We start from the raw sequence: 27,255 nt of genomic DNA, 5'->3' as shown, positions 1-27,255 counted from the left end.
TTTTTTTTGGGTTATAGCTTGATGGACGCGGAGATCGGTTAATTTCTCGGAGATCGCAAACCCGCCCCACGGTCTCTCCCTCAAGCGCGGGAACTCATCCGAGTTCGCCAAAATCTCCCGCCGTGCTCTCCTCCTCGAACCCTAGCTGTTGTTGGTCCGAATATCAGTTGGCTGGAGTTCGATCTGCAACGATCGGTTCCGGAAATCTGATGGGCAAATCCGTGGAAGAAGCAATGCTGGGGGAGATCGAGGGCACGCCGTCGCCCTCCGAGGCGAAGCGGCGGCGGAGATGCGTCCAGTCCAAGCTTTGTTGGGGTCGACCCAGGGGAGATGGTGGAGAGGCGGCCGCGACTGATGTGGTGGAGGCGGGGGAGAGCGAGCGGGAAGACACCGAGGGGGAGAACACGGGGAAGCGGGAGAGGAAGAGGAAACCCAAGGCAAAAACTCCCAAGAAGGTGATTTCTTGCAGATCGGTCTTTTTCTTTGGGGTTAGGTTTAAATATCTGACCGTTTCTAGGTTTCTTTTGTTGTTTTCTGTGTCTTGTGTCCTCAAATTTCTGTTCCTTTTCTTTTTCTATTGGAGTTTGGTGGCAAGCCGGATTTCGAGTTCCCTTTAATTTCCAGTCATGAGAACACGCCAAGATTCAGTTCAATGTGTTGCCAATCTTTTTCTCAATGATTCTCTCAAGAAGCAACATTGAATCTTTACCTTTTTGCATCCCTGCTTCCAATCTTTATAGAGCCGACAATTTTTCTTCTGAATTCAAGATTTTTTTTACATGCACATTGTCTAATCTCTTTAAAACTTCCCTTGCAGTCACCAATTACCAGAAGGACACCAAGAACGGGAAACAAAAGTTCGTTGGTATCACCTGGTAAGTTTACATATAGGCATCGTCAAATATGTTGCTGCCCCCAGGAAGTAGATGATTGGAGATGCATCATATTATTAAATAAAAACAATATTTTCATGTACTGTAGAGTGACCCAACAAACTATTTAATGCATAAGATGGCTTGCACATGTGACATATTAATATATATATTTATAAGCTATTCTTTAACTGTTGCAGTAACTTCTCTCTAATGAGTCTTAAACAGTATAATTATTGAATATGCTTATGTATAAAGCATATAAAATTTTTCATTAGCTTTTGTACCAAAAAATGATGAAGTTTAATACCACGTATTAATTGTTCTGATAAAAATTCTTTAATCATTTTTTAATGTGAAACTGAATGCAGACTTGGTTAATTTCTGTTTTTGAAGCATTGGTTCCTGTCATTTAGGTTGAGGTCTCACTAGTATCAATGTTATTATTAAAAACAGGGGGTATCTAATGGACTGTCATGACTCCTTTTTTTCTTGTGATCAAGAACCCTAGTGGCCATTCTAAATTCACTCGTGTTGTGTTAATATTTGAGGCACCATTAAGTTTCATTCTTGGCATGGCAAACTTAGTGGCCTCTCTTACCCTTCAAATAGTATGCATGTCCAAAGAATGGAAATCAAAATAGCCCATGATAACAACATGAAGAAAAATAATTCAGAAAGGTTGCACTCAAATAAATTAAAAAGAAAAAATGCAGAGAGCATGAGCAATAAAAAAAGGATTCATAATCAGTGTATAATTCTAAAATTATAGAGTATGGTGGAATGACGTGAAATGATCAATATTGCTCCCATTCATACATATTTCTTGTGTCTAATAAATGGAGATATGATAACCCAAATACACTAGATTCTCATGTAGATGAGTTTTGTAATGTAATGAGGATGGTTAAAGAATGTCATATCTACTATGTATCATATTGAGGATTGTTAAAGAATAGAATAGAATTTGAGATCTACATGCCCTGACTTGGTCAGAAGAACTGTGCAAAATATTACTGTCATAAATATTGGATTCTTGGACAATTCTTCAAATTTTAGTGCAATTGTAAGGCAAGGGGTTCTATGATTAACCATAGAGAATGTGCATGAAATTGTTAATGGTGCATCACTGACTGAATACATTATCCTCGATCAGTGAACAAATTAGATGATTCTGACCAAATACATTATCCTCGCTTGGTAACTATATAATGCTTACCCTTTGAGCCTGTTACTCTCTTTGTGAAGTTGAAATTTCCAGGAATTTGAGTGCTCATGCCTAATAGTATAATTTTTGCTTAGAAGTTCAGAATTTCCTCATGTATTTCCTTTAAACATGACTAAAGAAAGTCTTGTTTTCTTGTATTTCACACTTCTTTGGAAAATATAAATTGACCTAATTTTCAGTTTTAACAATGGGTAAAAGATTCTGTATGCTGCTAATGCATTTTATGCATATTCATACATGCCCCTATATCTTGCTTGTAAAAGTGTTATTTAGGACATTCAGCAAAATAGAGGAAGTGAACTCTTTTCCTTATTTTTTGTTTAGATTCTATAATGAGGATTGATTCCTTGGAGCATTTTTGAAGGTAATAAGAGTGGCAAAAGTTTGAAGAATTGTCAGAGTAGTGATGCTAGTAAATCTGATGCCACAAAGGATCTAGATGGCCCATTCAGCCCAAAGTGTAATCTTCACTTAGAGGCAAAGCTAGCAGCTGAGGTACTTAGTATTTTCACTCTTTTGTTTGCTGGTAATTCCCTAAATTATTGTTGGTGTTCCAGGAATTTTATTTACCTTAGTTACATGCAGCTTCATGTAATGTTTCTTCTGCACCTTTCTTTTACAGTCGAAGAATTTCACTATGTACTGGTCATTGCTTTTTCTCATTATCTATAAATAATTTAAGTATAAATGACAATAAATTAACTCATATATAATCTCTAAACTATGTTGTTCTTTACATTACACAGTTACAGTATCACAAATTTGTGAGTAATGTGTCTGACATTAATAGAACTGATGAAACGCAGATTCCTGACCAGTTCGTTCAACATTATTGAAAGCTCAAGAATTTTAGTGTCATATCCTGTCTATTAATACTGCATACATGGTGTAGTCTGCATTCTTGCATGATGTAAGATCTTATAGGTTGAAGATGTATGTATTCCAAAATTTGCACTAACATGTAATGGAAACATTTGATTCATATCATGGTTTAAAGCAAGGTATGTAATATCGTACCGTACCGGTGTTTCGAGATTGGCTTGGTACGGTATGGTACCGGTGTATCGAGTGATACACCAGGGCGTACCGAGCGGTACACCCTGGTGTACCGAACAATTTTATATAGTTTCTTCATTACTTATAGTACTGTAGCACTGCTACAGTATAATTCTGTAGCACTGTAGTGGTACCGGATGGTCCGCGTACCGGTATGCCGTCAGACCGGTACGTACCGCTCGTACCGGGCGGTACCATTCGGTACTGCATACCATGGTTTAAAGTACTTGTCAGACTGACATGGACCAACCAATTTTTTACTGGTCCAGCCAAGCACTAGTAATGGATCATGCAGGTCGATACTCCTTGATATACCATTTTTTATTATTTTGTTCAGTAAGACTAGGTGGTACAAGTTGGTATACTGCTCAGTATCTTGGTACCATGTTTGCCTGATAAGTTGCCAAAAACGATATTGGATTGATTTTCAAAATCTTTCCTTACATTTTCAGAGCAGATAATACTCTCACGTGCTCCCCATAATTGTCAACAATTTGTTTCCAGAGACTATGGTTCAGAAATTCCAAATTGATTCAATCATAATTCACCGTCAACATTTCCATGTTTTCCAAGTAGAAAATTTCCTGTGTACTTACATGTGCAATTGTTCTCTTCTTGTATCTTTGTGTGTTTTCCTTTTGTCTAGGCAATGCAATCTTTGTTCTAGAATGATCATACTGTATTTCTACCTTTTATGCATAATCATACATTGACATTTTTGCCTTTATGAAAAAGGTTTACATGGCTCCTGTAGAGAGCCATTTAGAATTTTAAAAATTAAAGAGAGGTTTGGTTCTCAAGGAGGTTGGGGTCCTATAAAATGTGTAAACATGATGTTCTTTTTCCTGCTGGAGTCACATGACCGTGGGGTTTTACAGTTCAGTTCTTTTTTTTCTGTATCTGTATGTCTTTCCAATCCTCTATTTTAAATATTAGCTGTTATACCTATCCAGCAGATGAGTTTTATTAACAATATAACTAGGCTTCACCTTTTTGTAAAAGTTTTCAATTATAATTTTTTTAACCCTATGTAATTTAGGTTGTTCTGTCAGATTGACTGAGAACAAACTATTGTTTCTATTAACAGGAAAACATGCACTTATCCGCAGGAAAGCAGATGCACCCATTATTCACTTCTAGAAAAGAAGTCAAGATGTTGCGAGAGGTCCAAGATACTAAGAAGTTGGAGGACAGGCAATTGCCTTGGTATACGTGGGGCGAAGTTATTTCTTATGCACCTGTTCATATACTTGGTACTCAGGTGCATAGTTATGTTGGTTTCTACTTTCTGACTTTCTGTAAAGGTTATCAGCATATGATGTTCCTAAATATGACTGTTTCAGTAGTATATCTTGCTCTTTTTTCGGTTTTAGGTTGATGACGTTTCATTGGATTGGGGTAATTGGAACTTTATGGAGCAAACCCTTGACTATGGTGGTCGTGCTTTGGAAGATTCTTTAGTGGTTTGTGGGGGCTTAGTTAAGCCTTTAAGGCTAGATACTTCTTTTCTTGAGGAGATGCACATGAATCAAACATCAAACACAGAAGAAAAGAGCTCCACAATAACCACATTTGTAGTATCTGATGGGCAATATGAAAAGCAGCAGCTATTGCCCTACCTAGAGGTATTTCATTGCTGACTGTTACATGCTCAAAACTAATCATGTATGTGTTTGTAAGGTCCTCACTGTTGTTTTTGTTCTTTTGGCACCATTCTTCTGACTGTATATGTATTTCCAGTACCATCTAAATAGCAACTTTCCTTTGTTATCAAGATGTGGTAGTTATGTAGAAAATTCAGAGAGCAGGCATCAGGATGAACTTCATAAAGAAAGGTAAGAAATATGGAAATTCTCTTTTTTTTGTGCAGATCTTATAGGGACTATGTCAACTTTTGGATAATCTCTATCTGTAGCCTTTTGTTTGTTGAACTTTTAATCTTGGCTTCCCCGGAAATTGTTTCTGAATTTTTTAGGTTGTCATACTATAGACGTTCTGAGTATTGCACTGAATGTAGCCTCTGGACAGCCAAGTACCAGCCAGAAAATGCCTCAGAGGTGAGATTCAAGTTTGCTCTCTCCTTGTGCTGCTCTTGGAATACAGAAAGCTAACAATTTTGAATTTTGATCAGAGCAAGGACAGGCACACTAGCCTGCATTAGTATGGATAATTGGCACTTGTGCCTTACCAAATATGCTTGATTTTTCATTCTGCTTGGTTTGTGCTAGTCAGCAGATATGCTACCAAAAAGAAAATCCTGCTGCTATCACATAAAATTTATTTTATCATTGATCAACATCTCAGATACGAGAGGCTAACTTTATCAGGTTGGTTCTGCAGGTCTGTGGAAATTTTCAATCAGTTAGACAGCTTAGTGAATGGCTCAAGTCTTGGCATGACAAAGGTCAAAAAAGTGGCAAGAAATGTAGCTCTAGGGAGCATTATACAGTTGAAGATGATGAAATCTTGTCTGAGACTGAATTTGATATGGATGACCGAGAAGATGATTTCAAACTTAGCAATGTGCTTTTGATTACCGGGCCAGTTGGGGTGCGTATTGACTTGCAAATAATTAGTATCTGTTTTTTTGTGTCTTTGTTCTTGATAGATTTGATAATGGTTGTGTTTCTAGAACTTTCTGTTAACTAATCATCTGGGATCTGATTTTCTCTAATTTTCTTGATGATATCATGTCTCAGAAACTTGGTCTGGTGCCAATATGGTTGACCGCTGCTGGGCCAAATATGGTTCTGGTATGAACTGATGTACCAATACTCGGTATGTGTCAATACCGCCCAGAGCAGAGAGAGAGAGAGAGAAAGAGAAATAGGAGAGAAGATGGGGGAGGTGGAGATGATGGTGGAGAGGGAACCAACAGAGAAGGCGGAGGTGGTGAAGGACAAGGCAGTTGAGAAGTGAAGGAGATGCAATGCATATTAAAGGAGGTGATGGTGGTGACATGAGGAGAGGATGGCGGTGGTGATGAGAGGAGGCAGATGCGGAGGTGAAGGCTGCTGTTGGTTCAGCAGATGCAGCTGCAGTTGTGGTGGAGCTTAAATTTGCAGCTTTGTCTGTAGTTGCAGCAGAGAGAGAGATAGAGGGGAATAGTAATCTCTGCAAACAACTGTTGCTGTTTATAGTTTTCTAGAAGTTGTAAACTTTCCAAAGGCTCTATAAAAGCAGGTTTACAACTTTGAGAACCTTGTCAATTTACGGCCGAAAATGATTTACAGAAACTTAAGAGAGAAATAAAAAAACCGGGTATGTACTTACCATCCAGTGCATCTTATTTTGAACTGGACCAAACAAAATTGCCCAATCCATGTGTCAGTCCCTTGTCGGACCAATAAATACTCTGGTGTACCTCATGGATTTTAAAACTTAATTTCTAGTTCTTTCTGTCATTTGTTAAGGTGCCACAGCAGATATGCACATTCTGGTACCAGATTGGGAAGAGTTAAACTTGCTCTATTACATGTATCCTACTTGTTTTTCACATTGCTTTAAGCTGTTAACTAGAAACAGCTTATTTATGTTTGGTATGTGTTACTTCAAACCAAGGTATGCAATTTCGAATAATACCGCCCGGTACGGGCGGTACGTACTGGTCCGTCAGCTTACCGGTACACGGACTGTCCGTTATCGGACGGAACGATATATATATATATATATATATATATATATATATATATTAATATACTTAAATATTTTATAAAAGGCGACGTCGCGTCGCCTATATATATATATATATATATATATATTAATATACATAAATATTTTATAAAAGGCGACGTCGCGTCGCCTATATATATATATATGTATATATATATATATATATATATATATATGTATGTATATATATATATAAACGAGGCGACGTTGCGTCGCCTCGGCGACGTCGCCCCGCGTGGGAGAAGGAAAAGGCGATGTTGCTGAGGCGATGCGACCTAGCCTTATATATATATATATATATATATATATATATCGAGCGGTATACCGAGTGGTATATCGCTCGGTATACAGTTTTATACCATACTGAGCAAACGTCGAAACTTCAGTACGGTACGAAATTGCATACCTTGCTTCAAACATATTTGCGAGTCAATGGTTACTACAGATAAATGGTCATCTATTTGTATTTGTTGTTTCCAATAGTAGAAACCTTGCTAGGACAAACTAAAACTAAATTTTCTTTATGATTCTATCTACAAATTTTTACTAGAAACACTCTCCAGATAAATATCATGTGTAAACTTTGATATGATGGTTGATATATCACCCATAATATGGTTTGCTTTATGAAGTAAAATCTCATTGTTTGATTGTTTTCATTATCTTTGGTACTAATGTACTTAGTTTTTCTATGATTTTTATTGATAATCCCTGCTCATCATGCACATATGCTAGACAGTGGACTTTTCATTTGACCTGCTTCAAGATATACTGACCATGCTGGGAATTTTATGTTGATGTATCTTACACTCTAGAACTTTGTATAACTTAACCTTATATATAGCAATAGAAAATTGATCTTCTAATTGAAAAGTTATCATATACTTGGAATAAGAACCAAAGAAAATTAGAAAAAAAATGAAATCATAAATCATATCTCCCCCATTTTCTATATTTGCAAGTGGTGGTGACTTACTGTTCCTTTTATCATGTGATCATCTCACCCACATCTAGTGACTAAGATGAATGAGTTGAACTAAATTGCCACTTAGACAAGTTGTTCATCTGTGGTCTTTGCAGAGTGGAAAATCTGCTGCCATATATGCCTGTGCAAAAGAGCAAGGCTTTATAATAATTGAGGTACTCTTGATTTCTTTTGCCTTGTGTTAAAATACTTGTTTTGCATACAATTGTTTCATTAAAGAATGTTAGAAATAGAATATCATTCAACCTTTGCCATATGTAAGCTGGTGAGAAAAAAATAAATTTGACAATCTTAAATTTGAGTTTTGTTTACAATTTTCTTTATGTACATTTTCTAATGTTGGTTAAAAGTAACCTGAACACTGATTGATGTAGAACACAAAGCAAGAGAGCAAGCGAGGAGTGAGATTAGAGAGGAGTGTAAGAGACTAGAAGAGTAGAGAAATGCAAGTTTTTTCATTCAAATTTGAAGTGTTTGATCCATTGACAAGCTCCACTATTTATAGGAGTTTAGGAGCCTTCGTACAATTAATGCAGGCAATGATTTCCAAGAGTAAACTCATAGGGAACTTGTATGCCCTTAAGAAATAAAAAATATAACTTCAATGAGACCTAAACAACTTTAAGAAAATTTATTACCGCTGAGAAGAAAAAGAGTATACTTAATACAAAAATAGAGTCCCAAGGTTAGTACCTAGAAAGGGCAAAAGATTCTTTAATTTTGCACGCAATTCTTATAGTTTCTAAGCCAACTTGTAACACCACGATTAGTCTTACATTAAAGATGGGCAAGATTAAGATTGACTTATAAGGGTTTGATGAGTGTATTATTATCAACTTCAGCTTAAGTATTTTGATCAGTGGTTTAGGTTAAACGAAGTTGATGGGCTAGTTAGCTTATCAGGCTTGGGTCGTGACATTTGATATCAGTGCCGACTTAGTACTGGAGCATAGTACGGGACTTGAGTAAGAAAGGGTTATCCGTGGATGGAGTTAGAGGACTCATCACGGAGTGGAACCACTACTAGGTTACACTTCACATGCACCATGCTATGGTTTAATCTGGACAATGCTGGGCCTTGACGAGGATGTCAAGCTCTTGAGTGGGGTGAAATTGTAACACCTTGATTAGTCTCACATTAGAAGTGGGCAATATTAAGATTAGCTTATAAGGGTTTTGATGAGTGTACTAAAAAAAATTCAGTTTAAGCATTTTGACCAGTAGTTTGAACCAAACAAAGTTGATAGGCCAGTTAGCCCATCAGGCTCGAGTCGTGACATTTAATATCAGAGCTGACCTAGTATTTGATCATGGTAAGGGGGCTTAAGTAGGAAAGAGCTACTCGTGGATTGAGTCAAAGGATTCATCACGATTTGGAGCCATCATTAGGTTACGTTTTACATGCACTATACTAGGGTTTGATCTGGGCTATGTTGGGTCTTGACAAGGACATCAAGCCCTGAGTGGGGGAAATCATAACACCTTGATTAGTTTCACATTAAAAATAGGTAAGATTAAGATTAGCTTATAAGGGTCTAATGAGTGTATTACTATTAATTTCAGCTTAAGCATTTTGATCAGTGGTTTAGGCCAAACAAAAATGATAAGTCAGTTATCCCATCAGGCTTGGGTAGTGACAACTAATTAATGACTTTTTTATTGATTTCTTTACTTAGAATAAATCCTTAAATCCTTTAAAACTAGATGATTTCTCCATCTTTATCCCCAATTGGAAAAGAATTTGACCTTAGAGAGTGATTTGCAAGATCTTGGTCCAATAATCTAGTGCAAAGTCACGAAGTTCCTTCAAAATAATCTGACAACGGAAGCTAGACGATTACACTACTTGACAAGAAAGTGTTGAGTGATGCTATTAGTAGACGTAATAAGACAATAATCAAGAATAGCCTCTACATTTTCTTTTGTTGTGAGAGAGTCGGTGCTTTGGGAGGATTATCATATGCAAGAACATTGGTAGACGGAGGCGGCTCAAAAGTACCATGATATGGAGTTAAATCCTTCATAATAAAAGCTAAACTTATATTTAAATCGGAAGGTATATTGAGCATGCATGCATTAGATTCTAGTTTTTGGATGATGAGGAAAGGACCAACGGATCAGGCTTGCAACTTCTTGAATGAGATTTTAGGGAATCTCTTAGGGCAAATATGAACCAAGACATAATCATCAACTTGAAACTCTTAACTTCTATGATGTTCATTAACAACAAGTTTGTAACTTTCATTACTTATGACAATTTTATGTTGAATCTTAGTATGCAAATCATGAATATGTTGAACGAAGGAGTGGGCTAGTTCTGCGGCAAGTGGAAGGGGTGTATAAGCCAGGATTGTGTTTGTGAGTTTTGATAATTTGATAAGTGCGACATTGTGACACTATTTGAGCAACATATCGCTTTAAGGGAGGCTAGTAAAATCTATCCTTACTAATACAATAGTCTTGTCTTGGCCTAAGTGACCTGTTAATTCGCTCGCGTGCATTTCCCAAACAAGGAGGTCTCGAAGGGAGGATTTGGGAACATAATCTAGTGGATCGAAAAAGGTAACCATCCTTAATAATAAAGTTGATATGTTTATGAAGGTTTCCATCTTAGACTTCTTGGTAGATCTGGGTGAAGTATGGACATTGGATATACTCTTCTTTTAATCGTTCGAATCCTATGACCTTGACACTCATGGTAGATAGGATTGTAGAAACTTGACTAAGGGCATCAGTAGCTTTGTTTTGAGTGCTAAAACAATGTTTAATTACAAAAGAGTTTTATTGAGAAACTTAACCCACTTGGCATATCAGACATTTAACTTCTTTTGGGTATTTGAGTACCTTAGAGCTTGGTGGTTAGACAACAAGACAAACTCTTGTGGTTAGACAACAAGACATTGCACAATTGTATAGAATTCTTTGTCATAGGTTGTATAATATTATTTTGCATCATTGAGTTTCTCGTTGAAAAAGGTGATAGGTTAACCCTCTTGACTTAGAATTCTTTCTATGCCTATACTAAGGCGATAGGCATCACAATTGACCTCAAAGGGTTTACTAAGTGTGCCTAAGAACAGGAGTGATGGTCATTCTCATTTTGATGTTAACAAAGGCCTTGGTAGTAGCCAGGGTCCAAGAAAACTCACCATTCTTTAGACAATCAATGAAAGGTGCCATAATGGAACTGAACCCTCTAATGAGCTTCCTATAGAAGGAGACTAATCTATGGAAACCTTGAACCTCAGAAAGGGTTTTAGGTCTAGGACACTCTAAATGATGTAGTTCTTTTTTGGATCAGTGATAATACCTTGGGCAGAAATGATGAAGTTGAGGAATATGGCATGTGTTTGCATGAACGAACACTTTTTCAGATTGACATAGAGCTTAGCAACTTGAAGGGTAGCAAGAACTTGTCAAAGATGTTCTAAATGAGTCTCTTTGGTCTTACTAAAGATCAATATGTTGTTAAATTAAACTATAACAAATTTGCTTATGCAGGGTTGTAAAACTTAGTTCATAAAGCACATGAAAGTGTTTGAGGCATTGGATAGACCAAAGGGCATGACTAGCCAATCGAATAGGCCATCTTGAGTCTTGAATGTTGTTTTCCATTCGTCTTTAGGTCTAATACAAATCTGGTGGTATTCGCTTCTTAGGTCAATTTTGGAAAATCAACTAGATCCGACAAAAAGGTCTAGTATATCCTTAAGTCGAGAAATCGGGAAACGATATTTGATTGTTATCTTATTAATCGCTCGGCTATCAACACACATCCTTAAAGACCTATCTTTCTTTGGGTTTAACAAGGCAGGAACAACACAAGTGCTGAGGTTGTGTCGCACAATTCCTTAAGCCAAAAGTTCTCCAACGTGCTTATTTAACTTAGCTCTTTCCTTAAGATTCATCTTGTAACGTGGGAGATTTGGGAGTTGTGATCCTAGGACAAGGTCAATAGTATGTTGGATATTTCTTAAGGGTGACAGTTCACTAGTTAATTCTGAAGGTATAATATCAGAAAATTCATCTAACAAGGTCTTAACATCAAGAGTTAGGTTAGGAGTATTACAGGGGCTCGAAATTTCTCTAGCAATAATAGTCACACAAAATTTGTTTATACTCTATTTTAAAAAATTTAAGATCCAATAAGTGTTGGGGGTTGTGGATGGGACTTGGGGCTTTTATATTTGTCCTTTTTCGATGGTTTCATTGGTCACAATATGATGTTTTACCTTTGTATTGAAAAATATATGTTTTCTCGCTTATGATTGGTAACATCGAGGTCATACAATCAAGGTCAACCTATAAGAATGTGGGCAATGCCCTTTGGTAGAATGTTAGAATAAACCTCATCTTGGTAATCATTTATTTTCATTTTTGATTGGTACCAGGAACCTCTTAGTTGCATGTAAAGTGTTTTTGTCAACTCAGGTTATCTTGAATGGTGTCGAATGTGATTGTACCATAAGGTTTAGTCTCTTGATAGTAGATTTTGAGATTATGTTCATAGTGCTACCCCCATCTATAACCAACTTGCAAGTTCTCTTCTTGGTTCAGATAAAAGTTTGAAAGATACTTGTCCTCTTCTATTCATTGGAATCACTAGTAGTAGAGAGAATGATGCAAACAACATTGACATGAGCATCTTCAATTTTTTCATCACTTGAGTAGGCTTCGGGTTCAACTACTTGGTCTACTTTCTTGATTTGATCCTCTAGTTCTTGTTTTAAAGTAAGGGTATGTTGAGGACAACAAGAGACAATGTGACCTTTATTATGGTAGTAGTGACATTGGATTGAAGATAAACTAGTTTGAGAATCAGTGACCAAACGAGTTAAACGATTCATGGGTGGGCTAGGACTTTTGCTAGTAGTGGTATTTTTTTGCTTGACAAAGCCACTACTTGGGGGTAGATTTGGAAATAGTTCTATTGTTGTGAGATTGAGAAGATGCTCAATGAGTCAGATAAAGTTTGAGGTACTTCTCAATCTCAAGGGCTCATCGGGAAGCTTCCTCTATAGTGTTAGGGACACTAAGAGAGACTTCTCGTTGGATGTCAGGCCTTAACCTATTAACAAATCTTCAGACAGTGATGATTTGGTCCTTCTCCATTTCATACCCAAGTAAAAGTTCCTCAAATTGAGCCAAATACTTTGCCACACTAGAATTCAACTTAAAAGGTTTAACAATTGTTCAATCAGTTAGCTTCGAAGTTAGGGACAATCACCCTAAAGTCCAAGTCCACATGCAAGGGATTGGCATGGGAGGTGCAAGGATCCATGAGTGGTGGCATTGTTTATTGAAGCTTTTGCTGCTGGTTGGGACTCACTGAGGTACAAGGCAGGTTTTTGATGAGCTCTAACACCAAACTGATGTCGAACGGAAAGAGCGAAGTAGATAGGAAGTAAGAGCAAGAGAGCAAGAGAGGAGTGAAATTGGAGAGGAGAGTAAGAGGCTGGAAGAGTAGAGAAAATGCAAGTGTTTTCATTCAAATCTGAAGTGTTTCTTCCATTGACGAGCCCTAATTTATAAGGGTTTAGGAGCCTTTGTACAATCATTATAGGTAATGATTCCTAAGAGTAACCTCCTAGGAAACTTGTATGCCTTCAATTTTCAACACAACCGTTAGAGTTTCTGGGCCAACTAATTAATTATTATTTTTGTTGATTCCTTTGCCTAGAATAAATCCTTCTTGAATCCTTTATAAGGTTAGATGGTTCTCCATCACTGATATGTTTCACATTTGAACGTTAGCATTAAGTAAAAGTTCTCAAATATGTCCAGTATTGCTTTCTGTGCATTATAGTAGTGATATAAAAGAATTTCGATTCACCTTATCTAATGGTTACTGAAGTCATCTTAGGCATCTGATAAATCTATTGTGTGTCAGGGGAAAATAGCACAGCAGGTAGAGGCATAAGACTATTCATGTCATGTTCACCTGTTTGTGTATTGTATTTGCTGTTCTGTGCAGGGTGTGGACACAGAGCAAGCACTGGGTTTTCTTTTGGAAGTTCTCTGGCATTTGACTTCACACATGCACACTTCTATCCCATGACTGCCATGGTCCTATTGTATGGACTATGGACCCTTAATTTTTGCTTAGGAACTTTTTTGTGAGTTGAAGTCATTGTGCTTTTCCTATTTTCTTTCAGACTGGATTTCAGTATCAACCTCACTTGCACTGTAACATGGGCCAACAGAAAAGCAAATGAGAGAACTATGAAATCAGTGACCATGGCACTCCATTTCCTTCTCATTATATCTCTTCTGTTTGGAGCTCCAATTCTTTCTTTCACATAATTGTTCTCTGTTGGCTGATCTTTCTTATAGGTTTTTACAATAGCATATCGAGTCATGTTTTCTCATGCATTTGCTCATACAACATTGGGATTCTGAACTAGGACTGAGAAACCATATCTGATACGTTGGAGAAAACCTTGACAAGTTCAAATTTGTGTTAAAGATTAGTTGCTTGTCCCGTGTAGGGTATTGCCTGCTATCTCAGTTCATATTGGTATTAAATTTTCATCTATTTGAAGACAAAATCTTGGGACCTTTTGGATCAAAAAGGAAAAGGATATTAGAGGAGACACTATACTTCGAAGGTGCCTTGAGCTACACTGGATATCCTCTCTCTTTGTAAGGAAGACTGGAGCTTCTTCTATGCTGCAACTATTTGGCATTCCAGTTGCTTCAAAATTTGGATTTTCTGTGTGGCATGAACATGACAATAAGACTTTTGTTGGTGGTGTTGATCATAGGGCATAATTTGCAATACTGTTCAGTATAGTACAAGCAGTGTTTACTGGTCGAGCAGCCTATCGGTTTGTGGACTAAGGTAAATTGGATGGTTCGGTCAATACAGGGGCCTGTACCATCTGGTATGATCAGTATAAGGTCTGTGCTCCCTGGTACAGGATGATATTTTTTACCATATATTAGGTAGTCTCTTTTTTTCCTGTTTTCTTTTAGGCTTTTTTTCGAAACTCAGTACATGGAGGTGTATTTATTCTCGGTACACCGGTATGTAACATTTTGAGTCCTAACCGTGTACAATATCAGTACATGAAATTGCAAACCTTGATACAACATTTATATTTCAGTATGATGCCTGGCCCTTGAGTTTGTTTCGTTATCTAAAAAGGCAAGTCTGTTCAATGGTAGCATATAAATCTAGTTACTTCTTTTTGGATAATTCCCTTTAATAATTTTATGTTGTTAACTCTTGCTTTCTATATGTATACTGAGAAATGCTTGTGATCAACATTCTTTTGCATACTGGAAATGGTAAAAGTATAGCATGGACCATGGGATATTAAGTTCAAGAGCTAAAATTGAAACTTTGTGCACTAGAATGGTTGAAACCCATTTCTGTCTTTTGTGATACAAGATAATCCTCTCTTAAGAGTAATGATGCAGTAATAGTTTCTATTTGTTTTCTTTGCCTGGAATTGGAGCAAGTCAATTTCAGATGGAAAATGCCAAATTACTAACATGCTTAAGACTTGTATATAGATCTCACAATCTTGATCATTAGTTACTTTTATCATTTTACTCTAGATCAAAAGTCACTGATGCCTAGTTGCTTTTTGTTTCTGTTTTGTGCTTACAACCTCTAATTCTTTAACAGGCTAATGCATCTGAATTGAGAAATGGTACAAATATAAAGCGCAAATTTCAAGAGGCAATGGGATCACATAGATACAACAGATGGTTTATTTAAACTTTCATAGCATGCCTTTTTTGCTTCTCATTTGCTACCTTATTTGTTTTGTGCTTAAACCATGCGGTCTTCCTTGATCATTTGTTCCATCTAGTTAAATTTGGCTTTAGTTAACTTTTATAGCATCCCTTTATATGTTTGCATGTTTTTTTTCTTATTGTACACATTTTCTGAAGTTTTTCTGAAATGTTTCTATATCACTAGGGTAATTGATTGGTCTAGTTTGTTGATAACTAAAATTAAGCAAGTTACTCCGAATTTAAAGCATTAGTTGGTGCTAGAACCCTTGGTTTGTATGATTTTGCAATCATGGCAAGAAGTTTTTTGATCATGCCTAACTCTCACTTATTTAACTTGGCTGTTGACTTTGAAATTTGATGTCTGAATTAGTGATTTAAAAAGCGCCAGGCGCCAAAAGGCGCTAAGGTCCAAAAATGCCCGAGGCGCTAGGCGCTCGCCCAAGCGCTCGCCTGAGCGAAGCGAGGTGCTAAAAATATATAATATAATTAATAAATATAATTATTTAAAATTTTAAATAAAAATATATTATTAAATTAAGAAAATCTAAGATATAAAATCATAATGTCACATTAACAAAAAGTTTCAAAATTCAAAACAATAAAATTTTATATCAAAGTCATTCATCATAATCAATATTATCGTTATTTTCACACAAATCATCTTCATTAAATTCATCCTCTTCCTCTTGTTCTTCGACTTTATCAAAATATGTTTTATTCTATGTCTTCAACAATAGCAGGAGCCGAGCTTGATGCTTTTGCACTCATTTTTCTCTTTGTCATCTGTCTTATATATGTTTGTAATTCTCCAACACCTGAAGTTCATGCCATATCTCCTCATGTCAATCTATCATCTTCAAATACAAGCTCGTTTTCGGCATCTTACAAGTTAGCACCTATTTCTCTCACCAACCACTCATTTGAATCATCAATATCTTGCAATGAGATTGGATCAATTCTATTTTGTAAATCATGACGAGCCTTCAAAGCTTGATTATATTTTATTTATACAAGATCATGCAATCGTTGATGTTCCAACCGATTTCTTCTCTTTGAGTGAATCTGTCATGTCATATAATTTAAAAATATATTAATACATCTATCTAAATAAATAAATTAATTAAAACAAAAATATTTAGTGATCCTTACATGCTCAAAGACACTCCAGTTTCGCTCACAATCCGAAGCACTACATGTCAAACTAAGTACTTTGATAGTAAATTGCTATAAGTTCGGGGTGGAATTTCTAGATAAACTCCACCATTCAGCTGCAAAATTTATGTTATTAGTAATAACATATTAACATAATATATATGAAATTAATTATATCAAATTATTAATACTTGGAGACGTAGTTGTCCTGGATCGAACGATCATTGGAATTCCAAAAGGACCTTCAGCATTTTTATATAAAGATAATTCATGAATAATCTTATCTTGAACCTCAAGGCTGGGAACTAATCTTGTAACGCACTGATATAACCCATCCAAAACTTCTGTATCAAACCCAACATATTTAATCTTATAAAAGAATTCAGGGTTCAAATAATATCCTGCTGCATGTAAGGGACGATGCAGTTGACAATTCTATCTTTCGTCAATGATTGTAAAAATTTTCTCATATTTTTTTTTATTTTCATTAAAAGATCTTTTAATCGTCTCCTTTGCTCTATTCATAGCCTCATAAATATATCCCATTGCAGGCTTATTTTCATTATCCACCAATCGAAGGACTCGAACAAGAGGGTCCATTACCTTTAATATATAAACTATATGATTCCAAAAGGATGACATTAAGATGATATCAACAGCCCTCTTGCCTTTTGCTTCGTTTGCCCATTTGCTTGTCACTCATTTTTCAGAGGTAAACATGTTTATCAGATTATGTTTTTGACGATGCACACTCTGTAATGTCGATGAAGTAGCAAATCGGGTGACACCATATCTCACTAATTCTTTGTTCCCTGTAAATTCTCTCATCATATTCAAAGCCTCAATATGATTATAAAGAAATCTAACAACCAAAATTGTCCTTTCTAATGTTTTCTTGATGTCTAAGATCTTTCCAATATCCTCTAACATTAAATCAATACAATGTGCTGCACATGAAGTCCAATATAAGTGTTGTCTTTTTGTTTCAAGCAATTTACCTGAGACAAAGGATAACAAAAATGATAAGACTTAAGAGTTTAACACATTTAATTGAAGATAAAATAATTAACAAATTCAAAAGATGAATATTACCGGCTAATACATAGTTGCTTCTATTGTCGGTTATGATTTGAACGATATTTTGTTCTCCAATTTCTTCCATGAAGTTGTCAAGTACATCAGATATCTTGTCTTCAGATTTTACAAAAGAGGAAGCATCTATTGACTTCACAAACATAGTCCCTAAAGAACAATTAACCATAAAATTAATTATACTCCTGCGCCTCCTGTCAGTCCAAACATCTGACATAATAGAGCATGTGTTGCCCATGATTCGACCCTTTGGTAAGTCATTTGTATAATTCAACTCTTTTTGCAACAATGGAACTCGCATCTCATAATAACTTGGAAGTTTTAATCTTACACCATATCTTCCAATAGCTTCAATCATATCTTTAAAACTGTCTAAACGAGTTGTACTAAGGGGAAGACCAACTTGATAGAAGAAGCGAGCAATGTGTTGAATTGTTCTTCCTCTTATTTCTTTATCACAAGCATCACTTATATTTGTTTGTCTAAATTTTGAGCCTCCTGCTTGCCCTTGTTTCTAGGATCCTTGGAACATATATAGATCCATCGGTTCTTTTTTACCCTTCTTAATACTCATAACTTCTTTTCCTTTTTTGTCGTATACTTTTTTCCCACTTGGGTTAATACTCATAGAATAATCTTCTTTTTCATCCCTGAGATGTTCAACATTGTCTTCTGGTAAATTCCCGTAAGATTCATTCTTTTGTGTCTTCTTTTCATTCATATAACTCAGTAACTCTTCTTTTACCTCAGGTGGATACTTTTTGTAAGCTGCTGCATTCTTGAAATTTTCTACTAGATGTTGTTTTGCACGAAAAATACTACCTATAGTAGTCTTATCGCAGAATATGCAAGTCACTGCATTAAGATCTTTCGGATCCTTCAGATAATTATACTTCTATGCAGGATCTTTTTTTGATGCCATTGGAGACTCTATTGTGTTGCTCTGTACACTTGCCATTTATCTTGAAACCTAACAATAATTTCAAATAAATAAAAATTAATAGTATTAAAATCAAAATAATATATTATTAATCTAATAAATACAAATACTATTATTAGTATACTGTTAATTGTGTACTGTTAATAGCATAAAGAAGGAGAAGAAGGAAGAGGAGTGTAAGGGGGTGCTGACTGAGAAAAGAGGAAGCGACAGCGGTAGCGGCAAGCAGCGACAGTGGCAGCGAGCAGCGGGAGCGGGAGCAGGAGCGGCGACAGCGATAGCGGTAGCGAGTAGTGACAGCGGCGAGCAGTGGGAGCGGGAGCGGCAGCGGCAACGAGCAGGGTTAGGGTTGGGCAGCGACAGTTGATATCGATTTTAGTTGGTTCGATTGAATCAACTAAAACATCGGAGATCGAATCAGACCTAAAATCCTGGTTCGGTCGCTTGGTTTAACCTAGGCGCTCGCCCGAAGCGCCTGGGCTCCGACGAGCGCTCGGCACCTCTTTGAAGCGCGCCACTTGGAAGTGAAGCGAGGCGCTCGGGCTTCACTTTGCCTCGCCCGAGCGCCTAGGCGAGCACCCGAGTGCCTTTTTAAATCACTGGTCTGAATGACCTTTTATGTGAAGAAAGGGTGCAAGTTTTTATCTGACACGATTAGGAAATACTTCATATGTTATCCCATAGGTTAATGCCTTTTGATGTTTTGAAAGTCCAGGATTAAATTACAAAGGATACCATAGGAGTAAGAGCATTACAAAATACAAATATAAAACTTCATAAAGAACATAACATGCACTGTTAAGTGTCAACACACTCTGAAGTTTGCTTATGCTTGCAGTGATTTCAATAGGCGCTCGGGCGCTCGCCTAGGCGCTCGGGCGAGGCGAGGCGAGGCGAGGCCCGAGCGCCTCGCTTCATGTCCAAGCGCCTCGCTTCAACGAGGCACCGCCTAGGCGCTCGCCCGAGCCCAGGCGCCGAGCGCTTCGGGCGTTTTTGGACCTTAGCGCCTTTTGGCGCCTAGCGCTTTTTAAATCACTGTATGCTTGTATATGTTAAATTACCTAGTATGTAATTGAAAATCTTTGTAAAGTTTTGATGCATATACTTGGATCAGAAATGATCATGACATCCCTTATTGACAAGGTCTTGGGAAGATTCAAGGGTCGCACAATAACCTCCTTTCCCAAGCTGGTAAATTGGTTCTTACAAACTCGGTTATAAATTCACTTCCAACTCAGTGTTTTAGCTCTTGGATTTCTAACGAGCTGATTTTTAGATTCTCCACACTCTCTTGAGACTTCTTTTGGAATGATAACCAGAATCATAACAAGATGCATTTGATCAATTGGGCCAACATCTTCCTCCCCAAGGAGGAAGGGGGTTTTGGTATCCGGGATCTTAAAACTGTTAAAAAAGCTATTTATGTCAAACACATCACTCCAATCCTAAACTCTCACAATGTCCTCTAGGTCAATGTTTTCCTTGCTAAATATGGTAACCTTCACCCTTGGATTTTCTTAGTTCGTAATAGAACTTCCCCAATGTACAGATCTATCCTTTATCTGACTTCAAGCATTAAGGATGGTTTTCGGAAACTTATAAACAGCAGTTGTAACACCAAGATCTGGGAAGACCCTTGGCTTGACAATATTCCATTTAACAAATGGCTCATATTTATTGGAATGGATGTATTGAGTAATTACTAGTTTGTTTCTTATATTATTTCTAACTCTCATTGGAATGTTACAACTCTTGAAACTTTGTTTCACCCTTGTTTCATGGTAGTATCCAATCCATTCATCTCCCCCAGCATCCTGGCATTAATTTCTATGTTTGTACCTTTAATCCTTCAGGCGGTACAATAGTGAATAGTTCCTATGGGCATCTAACTAGATACTACACCTAGGAGGCTCCTTGGCAGGGCTGGAAGGCGATCTGGCGCCTTAGGATTGCTCCAAAGATTAAAATTTTCCTTTGGAAGTTTTCTTGGAACCGATTGCCAACCTCTAGCTTTATCTCCAACATCATCCACTGTCAACTAGACCAATGCTTTGTATGTCATTTATATACTGACTCAACCACTTTCATTCTCTTTGATTGCGTTTTCGCCCAAGCTTTCTGGGATTCCCTACAGCAGCTTTTAAACTATCGATTGCAACTTTTTTTCCTCTTGGTTTCAAGGAGATTGGTTTGAGGAAGGTTCGTCCTCTGAAGTGTCATCCCTACAGCAGCAGTTAGATGCTGGTTACCCATGTTGAGCAATCTTCTCATGGATCCAGGGCTCATCCTCTGAAAATATTTTAGCAAGAACACGAAGAAACCACTTATTCCAATAGGCATTATTTGTCTTGTTTATTTTTGAGACTAGAATGATGCCAAATCCACCATCTTAAATGCCATATCTAATGAATATTATGCTGTATCATCATGATTGTAAACTTTTATCGAAACAACTTCTTAAGATAATTGTACTGATGATGATAACTTGAACTATTTCTGTTGCTTTGTTCAGGTCCTTTGATGATACCATAGGCTCAAGCAAGCAAAATCTTGATGTAGTGCCAGGCATGCCAAACACGAGAGATAATGTGAAATTTGAGAGTTTCACATTAAAAGCTCCTACTGATATGCAAGAGAATTTTCATACTGAATGCTCCCGGAACAAAGAGAACAGAGTTGCAATTAAGACATTAATTCTCTTCGAGGATGTGGATACTGTTTTTGAGGAAGACTGTGGTTTTATATCTTCTGTACTTCAACTGGCAGAAACTGCAAAACGACCTATAATACTTACAAGCAATAGTGAGTTTGTGGTTCATATCTAAAGAGTTTCTTAATCAAGTTATATCCTGTTAGCATTATTAGTTTTGTCAACTTTGATGGGCAGGCAAGAATCCTGTCTTACCCCCACTATTGAATCGGCTGGTTTTAAATTTTGAGCTACCATCAGCTGCAGAGCTGTTTTGGCATTTATATATGGTAAGAGATTCAACTTCAATGTCATGTATTCCTTTTGTTCAGAAGAGCACCTTGGTCAAAAAACTGTCTAGTGATTAATTGTATCGTACTGCAGATTTGTGCTTCTGAGAAGGCTCAAATTTCAGCCCACCTACTGGAGCAGTTAATTATATCATGTCTAGGTGATATTCGTAAGATCATCATGCTGCTTCAGTTCTGGTGCCAAGGTAACAAGTATCATGTAGGTAAGTAGCTACTCCTGATATATGCAATGAACTTTTTTACATGGAAGTATGGAACCATTTTGTGGCATAAGAAAGTCTTCATCTTGGACATTGTACTACCTGAACTTGGTGAGATTGAACTTCTTTGTTTGTTTAATATATTTTTTTGTATACAACAACAAAAACAAAGTCATTAAGTCTCAACTATTTGAGGTCGGTTATATGAATCTTTTGTCATCATTAAGATATGTAAAAGGCCATATATTTAGTTAAGTTTAGAGTACTTAAAATTTTTATTTATAGTTTCTATTAAAGTTTGTTTAGGTTTTCTTCTATCTCTCCTCGTACCATTAACATTAATCATTTCACTTCTTCTGACTATTGCATAGGAAGGTTTTCTAAGCACATGCTCATATCATCTTAAATGATTTTCTCTTATTTTATCCTCTATCGAAGCAATATCTAGTTGTTCACGAATAAAAATATTTATTTTCCTATCTTTCCTAATAACTTCATACGTCTTTCTTAATATTCTCATCTTGGCTACGTAAATTTTTTGTATATGTTATTTATTAATTGCTCAACATTCAGATATATAAAGCATTGTTGGTCTCATAATTGTCTTATAAAATTTTTCTTTTAATTTCAAATGATTTTGATGATCACACAAGACTCTTAATGCCCTCGCTATTTTAATCATTCTGTTTTTACTCCATGAATAATATCTTTATCGATCTCTTTATCGTGTTGAATAATTGATCTAAAATACCTAAAAATTTTATTTAAAGAATTTCTTGTCCATCCAATTTAACTATATTCTCCTATCTATTTCTAGAATTGTTAAAATTATATCTTATATATTTAGTTTTAGTTTTACTTAATCTAAACCCTTTAGTTTCTAATGAGTGCCTCCATAGCTCAAGTTTATAATTAATTTCACTTAGGCTTTCATTAATTAAGATAATATCATCAGCAAATAACATACGTCAAGGACGTCTATCATGTAAATGACTAGTAAGTTCATTCATTATCAATGTAAAAAGATAGAGACTTAATGCAGATCCTTGATGTAATACTATGCTAATAGGAAAACTCATTAGACACACTTCCTATTGTTTCAATACTAACAACATTATCATACATATCTTTAATAACATCAATATAATTAGTGGATACATCTTTTTTTTTTCTAAAATCCACTATAATAAATATCTAAGAATCCTATCATAGACTTTTTCTATGTCAATAAAAACTATATTGCCTTTTCTTATGTATGTAAAGTGATATATGATGAGAAAAGGCTCACGAGCTTGGAGACTAGGTTGGTTAACTAAAACATATCCTACACTGATCTCTTGGTCAAGTTTATGTAGATCATGCCACTCTCTTATTTCTCAACGTGTTTGCTTTTAATTACTGAAGACTTAAGGAATGTTTAGTGTCATGGATGTCCCCATAATAGTTGCATTTTCTGTATTAAGCAAGCGAACAAAGTTGATCGAGAGATTCTTGGTTTTCATATTATTAGTTAATTCATGCTAGTAGAAGGAGCATTATCATAGCACAAAAGAGCACAGATATGCTATGGATGCATCAACTCATGCTAGTAGCAACTGTAAACCTAATTTTAACTGCAAGCAAGCATTTACATTTTGGAGGTTTGAATGGTATACCATAACCCTGATTTAGCTGTCATTCTGATATGTTGCATTCAGTGATCTTTTTCTTTCAGTGTTTCTTATTGATAAATTATGTGACAAGCATTATTTAATATAAGTTACCAAAATGTACTGTTTTCTATATCGTGTTTTCTTATAATCAGCTGTTTATGAGTTCCATTCCTACTATCCAGTCAGGAATTTACACACCTGCAGTCCCCTTCAATTTGACATAGACACTGTGCATCTGGTAATTCCAAGAATAATTCCTTGGGGGTTTCAGTGTGAGTTGTCAGAAAAGGTGGCGGATGAGATCAGCAGATCAATGTTTTCAATGGAAGACAACTTAAAGTTAATGGAATTCAAGCCAGCAGAAAAGGTTGGTTCTGCAAAAGTTGAAAAAATCCATAATGTAATCAACAAGAGAAAGAAAAGCAAATTAAAGAGGAAGCAGTCAGATCTAGACTCTACAGAGTTTCCAGCAGATGCCAAGGATCTTGATGACTTCTCTGATGCTTCGGAGTCATTTGCAAGATTTGATCAACAACAAAGAACTAGGCAGAGGGCTCATATCGTACTGTCTTCCCAGTCTGATGACGAACCAAGTGCTGTTGAACTTCAACCTGCAGAAATTGTGTCAGCTGATCTAAGCTATTGTCCATTGCCAGACATGTCCAATTTGTGCAGCTTACAAACTCTGAAAGTTGTAAGCCCGCTGAGGCCACTAGTTGATTTAGAATATCAGTCTCAAAGGAATTGTATTCAGCCTCTACTGGAAAGTTCTGATATTGCATCTGTTTCACATATCTGTGACACATTCAAAGTGCAGGAAGTGTCGTGCGTTCCTGAATCTTCTTTTATAGCTGAATCTGACATCAGCAGGAGAGACAATGCCATATCTATGGCAGTATCTTCCAATACCATACCTGTTAATTTAATTGATTTACTTAATCCAATACATGACTCACCAGGAGAAGTTAACAATTTGACTGCATCCATAACTGAGGTCAATTTGTGTCCTGTCAGCAATATAAATGAGGTTGATGCTGAATCAGTTTATGGTAATGAGGAGCTAGGTGATTCCCAAAATGGGGTTCAATTTCCAGCTAATGGAGATGGAATTGAACTTCCAGCTAGTGGATATCAATTTATGGATGAATGTAGCCGAGTTGATTTTTCCATTGGGTTAGTTCCTGGGAGATGTGAAAGATCTCCACATGTCTTTTCAGTTCAGGAAACATGGCGAAGATTACGTAACCAGCGGGAAGAACTAAGAACATATTTAAGCAAAAACCAGATGGAGTACTCGGTTGTGGACCTTGCTTCTGGACTTACTGACTTGATCTCTGAAACTGATATCATGTTCAGTCGCTCTAACCCCCTCATAAATGTAAGATGCTTTGATCTTCTTCATTCTAGATATTCTGGATATTTTAATTTCCTATATGTGAGAACATTCTGATCAAGTTAGATATATTTGTACAGGACATTCTGGAGCCATCATTAATACCCTCTGTTGAGCCAGATGATTTTTCCTGGTATGATAGGCAATATGAGATGGGATCCACATATGTTCAGCATGGTCTATGTCTTTACACAGATAAATGTGCCAAGACATGCCCAGATATGGTCTTTATGGAACCGGAGACTCTAGTATTGGAGATGCTGGCCTCCAGCACTAATGCTATGGCTATGGGAAAGCTACTCAGCCTGGAAAGTACCAATACACAGAACTTGTCTAATCATGGTTTGAATTTAAGGGAAATAGGTCATGGCATTTCCTTAGAAAGGTTTGTTCTTATTCCTGATTAAACAACATCTGAATATTTGCATATCGGCTATGTATGCTTTATAGCCAAAAAGCTATCTTTACTAGTTCAAATCATTTGGATTTTCAGTTTAATATCTTTGAGAGTTCAGCTCATCTACTCAGAATGATTGTAGCCTCTTGTGATGTTGGTTGAAAGTGGACAAAATAGTCGATTAACAATGTGAGGTTTCCATTTAATCTAATCATGAAACTTTTATAAAGTGACTGCATTCCAAAAGAATGCAAGTCTAAATTCCTATCTTTAATGAATTTCAAAATTAATTTATTCTTGGCAATGTTTCCTTTCTATGGGCATTTTAGAAGATAAGACGCTATAAAGAGCAAGTTTTGACTTAGTACACTCCATTAGATGGTTTTTAGACACCAATGCAGATATAATTTTATTCCTAAGTGTAACGCGTCATATATTTTGCTTTGCCATAATTGCTTCCAGATATCTACTTGTGTTACTAACTAGTAAAAGATCAATTTTCTTTTACCTCTGACGGGATAAGAGCTATTTTGTTTATGTTGAGAATATTTGTTGAAAGTAGTAATAACCGAGGTCTTCAATTTCGGGCGGTAACTAGTAAAAGATCATATATATATATATATATATATATATATATATATATATATATATATATATATATATATATATATATATATATATATATATATATATATATATATATATATATATATATATATATATATATATCAAACGATATATCGCTCGGTATATAGTATCGTACTGTACTGAACGAATGTCGAAATTCCGGTACGGTATAATATTTCAATCCTTAGTAATAACTGTGACACCCCTTGATGGAAAAGAGTTGGATGCCGTGGTTCTAATGTTGGCATCTCCTGCTAAGCTTTTGAAAAACACCCATGCGTTTTGATGCCTTATCTTCTATATAATTGTACTTTACATGCATGTGCTTGCACACATATATGTATGCATGTTGTTTTTCATAAAGAGAGTATATTGCTAAGCATTTTGGCTACTTGGCTGCTACTGTGCAGGAAACAACAATGTGCTCTTATGGATGCTCTTCTTCCTTTAGTTCCTGCTAGGTTGTCAATGACCCTCAGAGGCTCTGGGTTCCACGATTACTTGTCCTTTACAAGCCACATATCCCGATTTGAGAGTGCACGGATCTCAGAGAGCATGAAGGAAAACAGTCACCGAAGGTAATATCAATACTGAAATCCCTTTTCCTGTGAAATCTCTAGCAGCAAAAGAATAATTCTGTGGCCACATTGAGCTATCTAAGCATAATCCTGATTGACGGATTGGCACAGATCTAGGCTGATAATTTATGCCCGGACTTAGTTTGGATATGATACTTCGTGAGTGATAGTCTGGCCAATTACCAAGTTCAGTAAAATGTGCATTGATCTTGTTCCATTTCGATGTGGTTAATCTAATTCTCTGTATTATGCAGGTCTCGAGATTTACGGCACTATCTAAGCTCTGGCTCCCTTTTATTGTCTCGTGAGGATGTGGCATTGTTGGCTCGAGCCTGCTGCTTCAAGGAGGCAGTGCCTTAGGTCGAATTTGTTGATGGCTGCAATGCTGCAATATAAATACAAATACTCACGCATTCAGTGTTGAGCTTTATTTTGATTTGGAGGTAGCTGATGAGAAGCAATTATTCTATTTATATAATTCCTTGTGTATCCTAGGGAAGGCGCTCGCATGTATATTCTTTAGCCGGGGTGGGGGTGGGGGTGGGGGGGGGGGGGGGGGTGTGGGGTGGGGTTGTATAGTAAAAGGCTGATATAATTCAACTAACCTTGTCTGCTAATATGTAAGCATCCTCTGTAAAGCGCAGGATATAATAACATTTCATCAT

At 36.5% G+C, this 27,255-nt stretch overlaps 1 protein-coding gene across 2 annotated transcripts; it reads left to right on the top strand.

The window, feature by feature from the left end:
- Positions 1 to 11: 11 nt before the first annotated feature.
- On the top strand, positions 12 to 27,113 carry LOC135612567 (uncharacterized). Of its 2 annotated transcripts, none has more exons than XM_065109004.1 (17): positions 12 to 455; positions 818 to 875; positions 2,465 to 2,595; positions 4,244 to 4,417; positions 4,530 to 4,781; positions 4,897 to 4,991; positions 5,132 to 5,213; positions 5,497 to 5,706; positions 7,909 to 7,968; positions 15,447 to 15,529; positions 21,256 to 21,545; positions 21,631 to 21,722; positions 21,817 to 21,946; positions 23,778 to 24,973; positions 25,069 to 25,373; positions 26,423 to 26,590; positions 26,845 to 27,113. In XM_065109004.1, the coding sequence occupies exons 1-17, from the start codon at positions 210 to 212 to the stop codon at positions 26,948 to 26,950; spliced, it is 3,678 nt and encodes a 1,225-aa protein (XP_064965076.1). In that variant the 5' UTR covers positions 12 to 209; the 3' UTR covers positions 26,951 to 27,113. The 2 variants fall into 2 exon arrangements, with proteins under 2 accessions (XP_064965076.1, XP_064965077.1); XM_065109005.1 differs by having other exon boundaries at positions 376 to 455; positions 2,425 to 2,595.
- Positions 27,114 to 27,255: the final 142 nt, after the last annotated feature.

Source organism: Musa acuminata, chromosome BXJ2-5 (genome assembly GCF_036884655.1).
Source record: "Musa acuminata AAA Group cultivar baxijiao chromosome BXJ2-5, Cavendish_Baxijiao_AAA, whole genome shotgun sequence".
NCBI classification, from domain to species: domain Eukaryota; kingdom Viridiplantae; phylum Streptophyta; class Magnoliopsida; order Zingiberales; family Musaceae; genus Musa; species Musa acuminata.
Note: the sequence above shows the minus strand (reverse complement) of the source record. Positions and strands in the feature narration are given on the sequence as shown.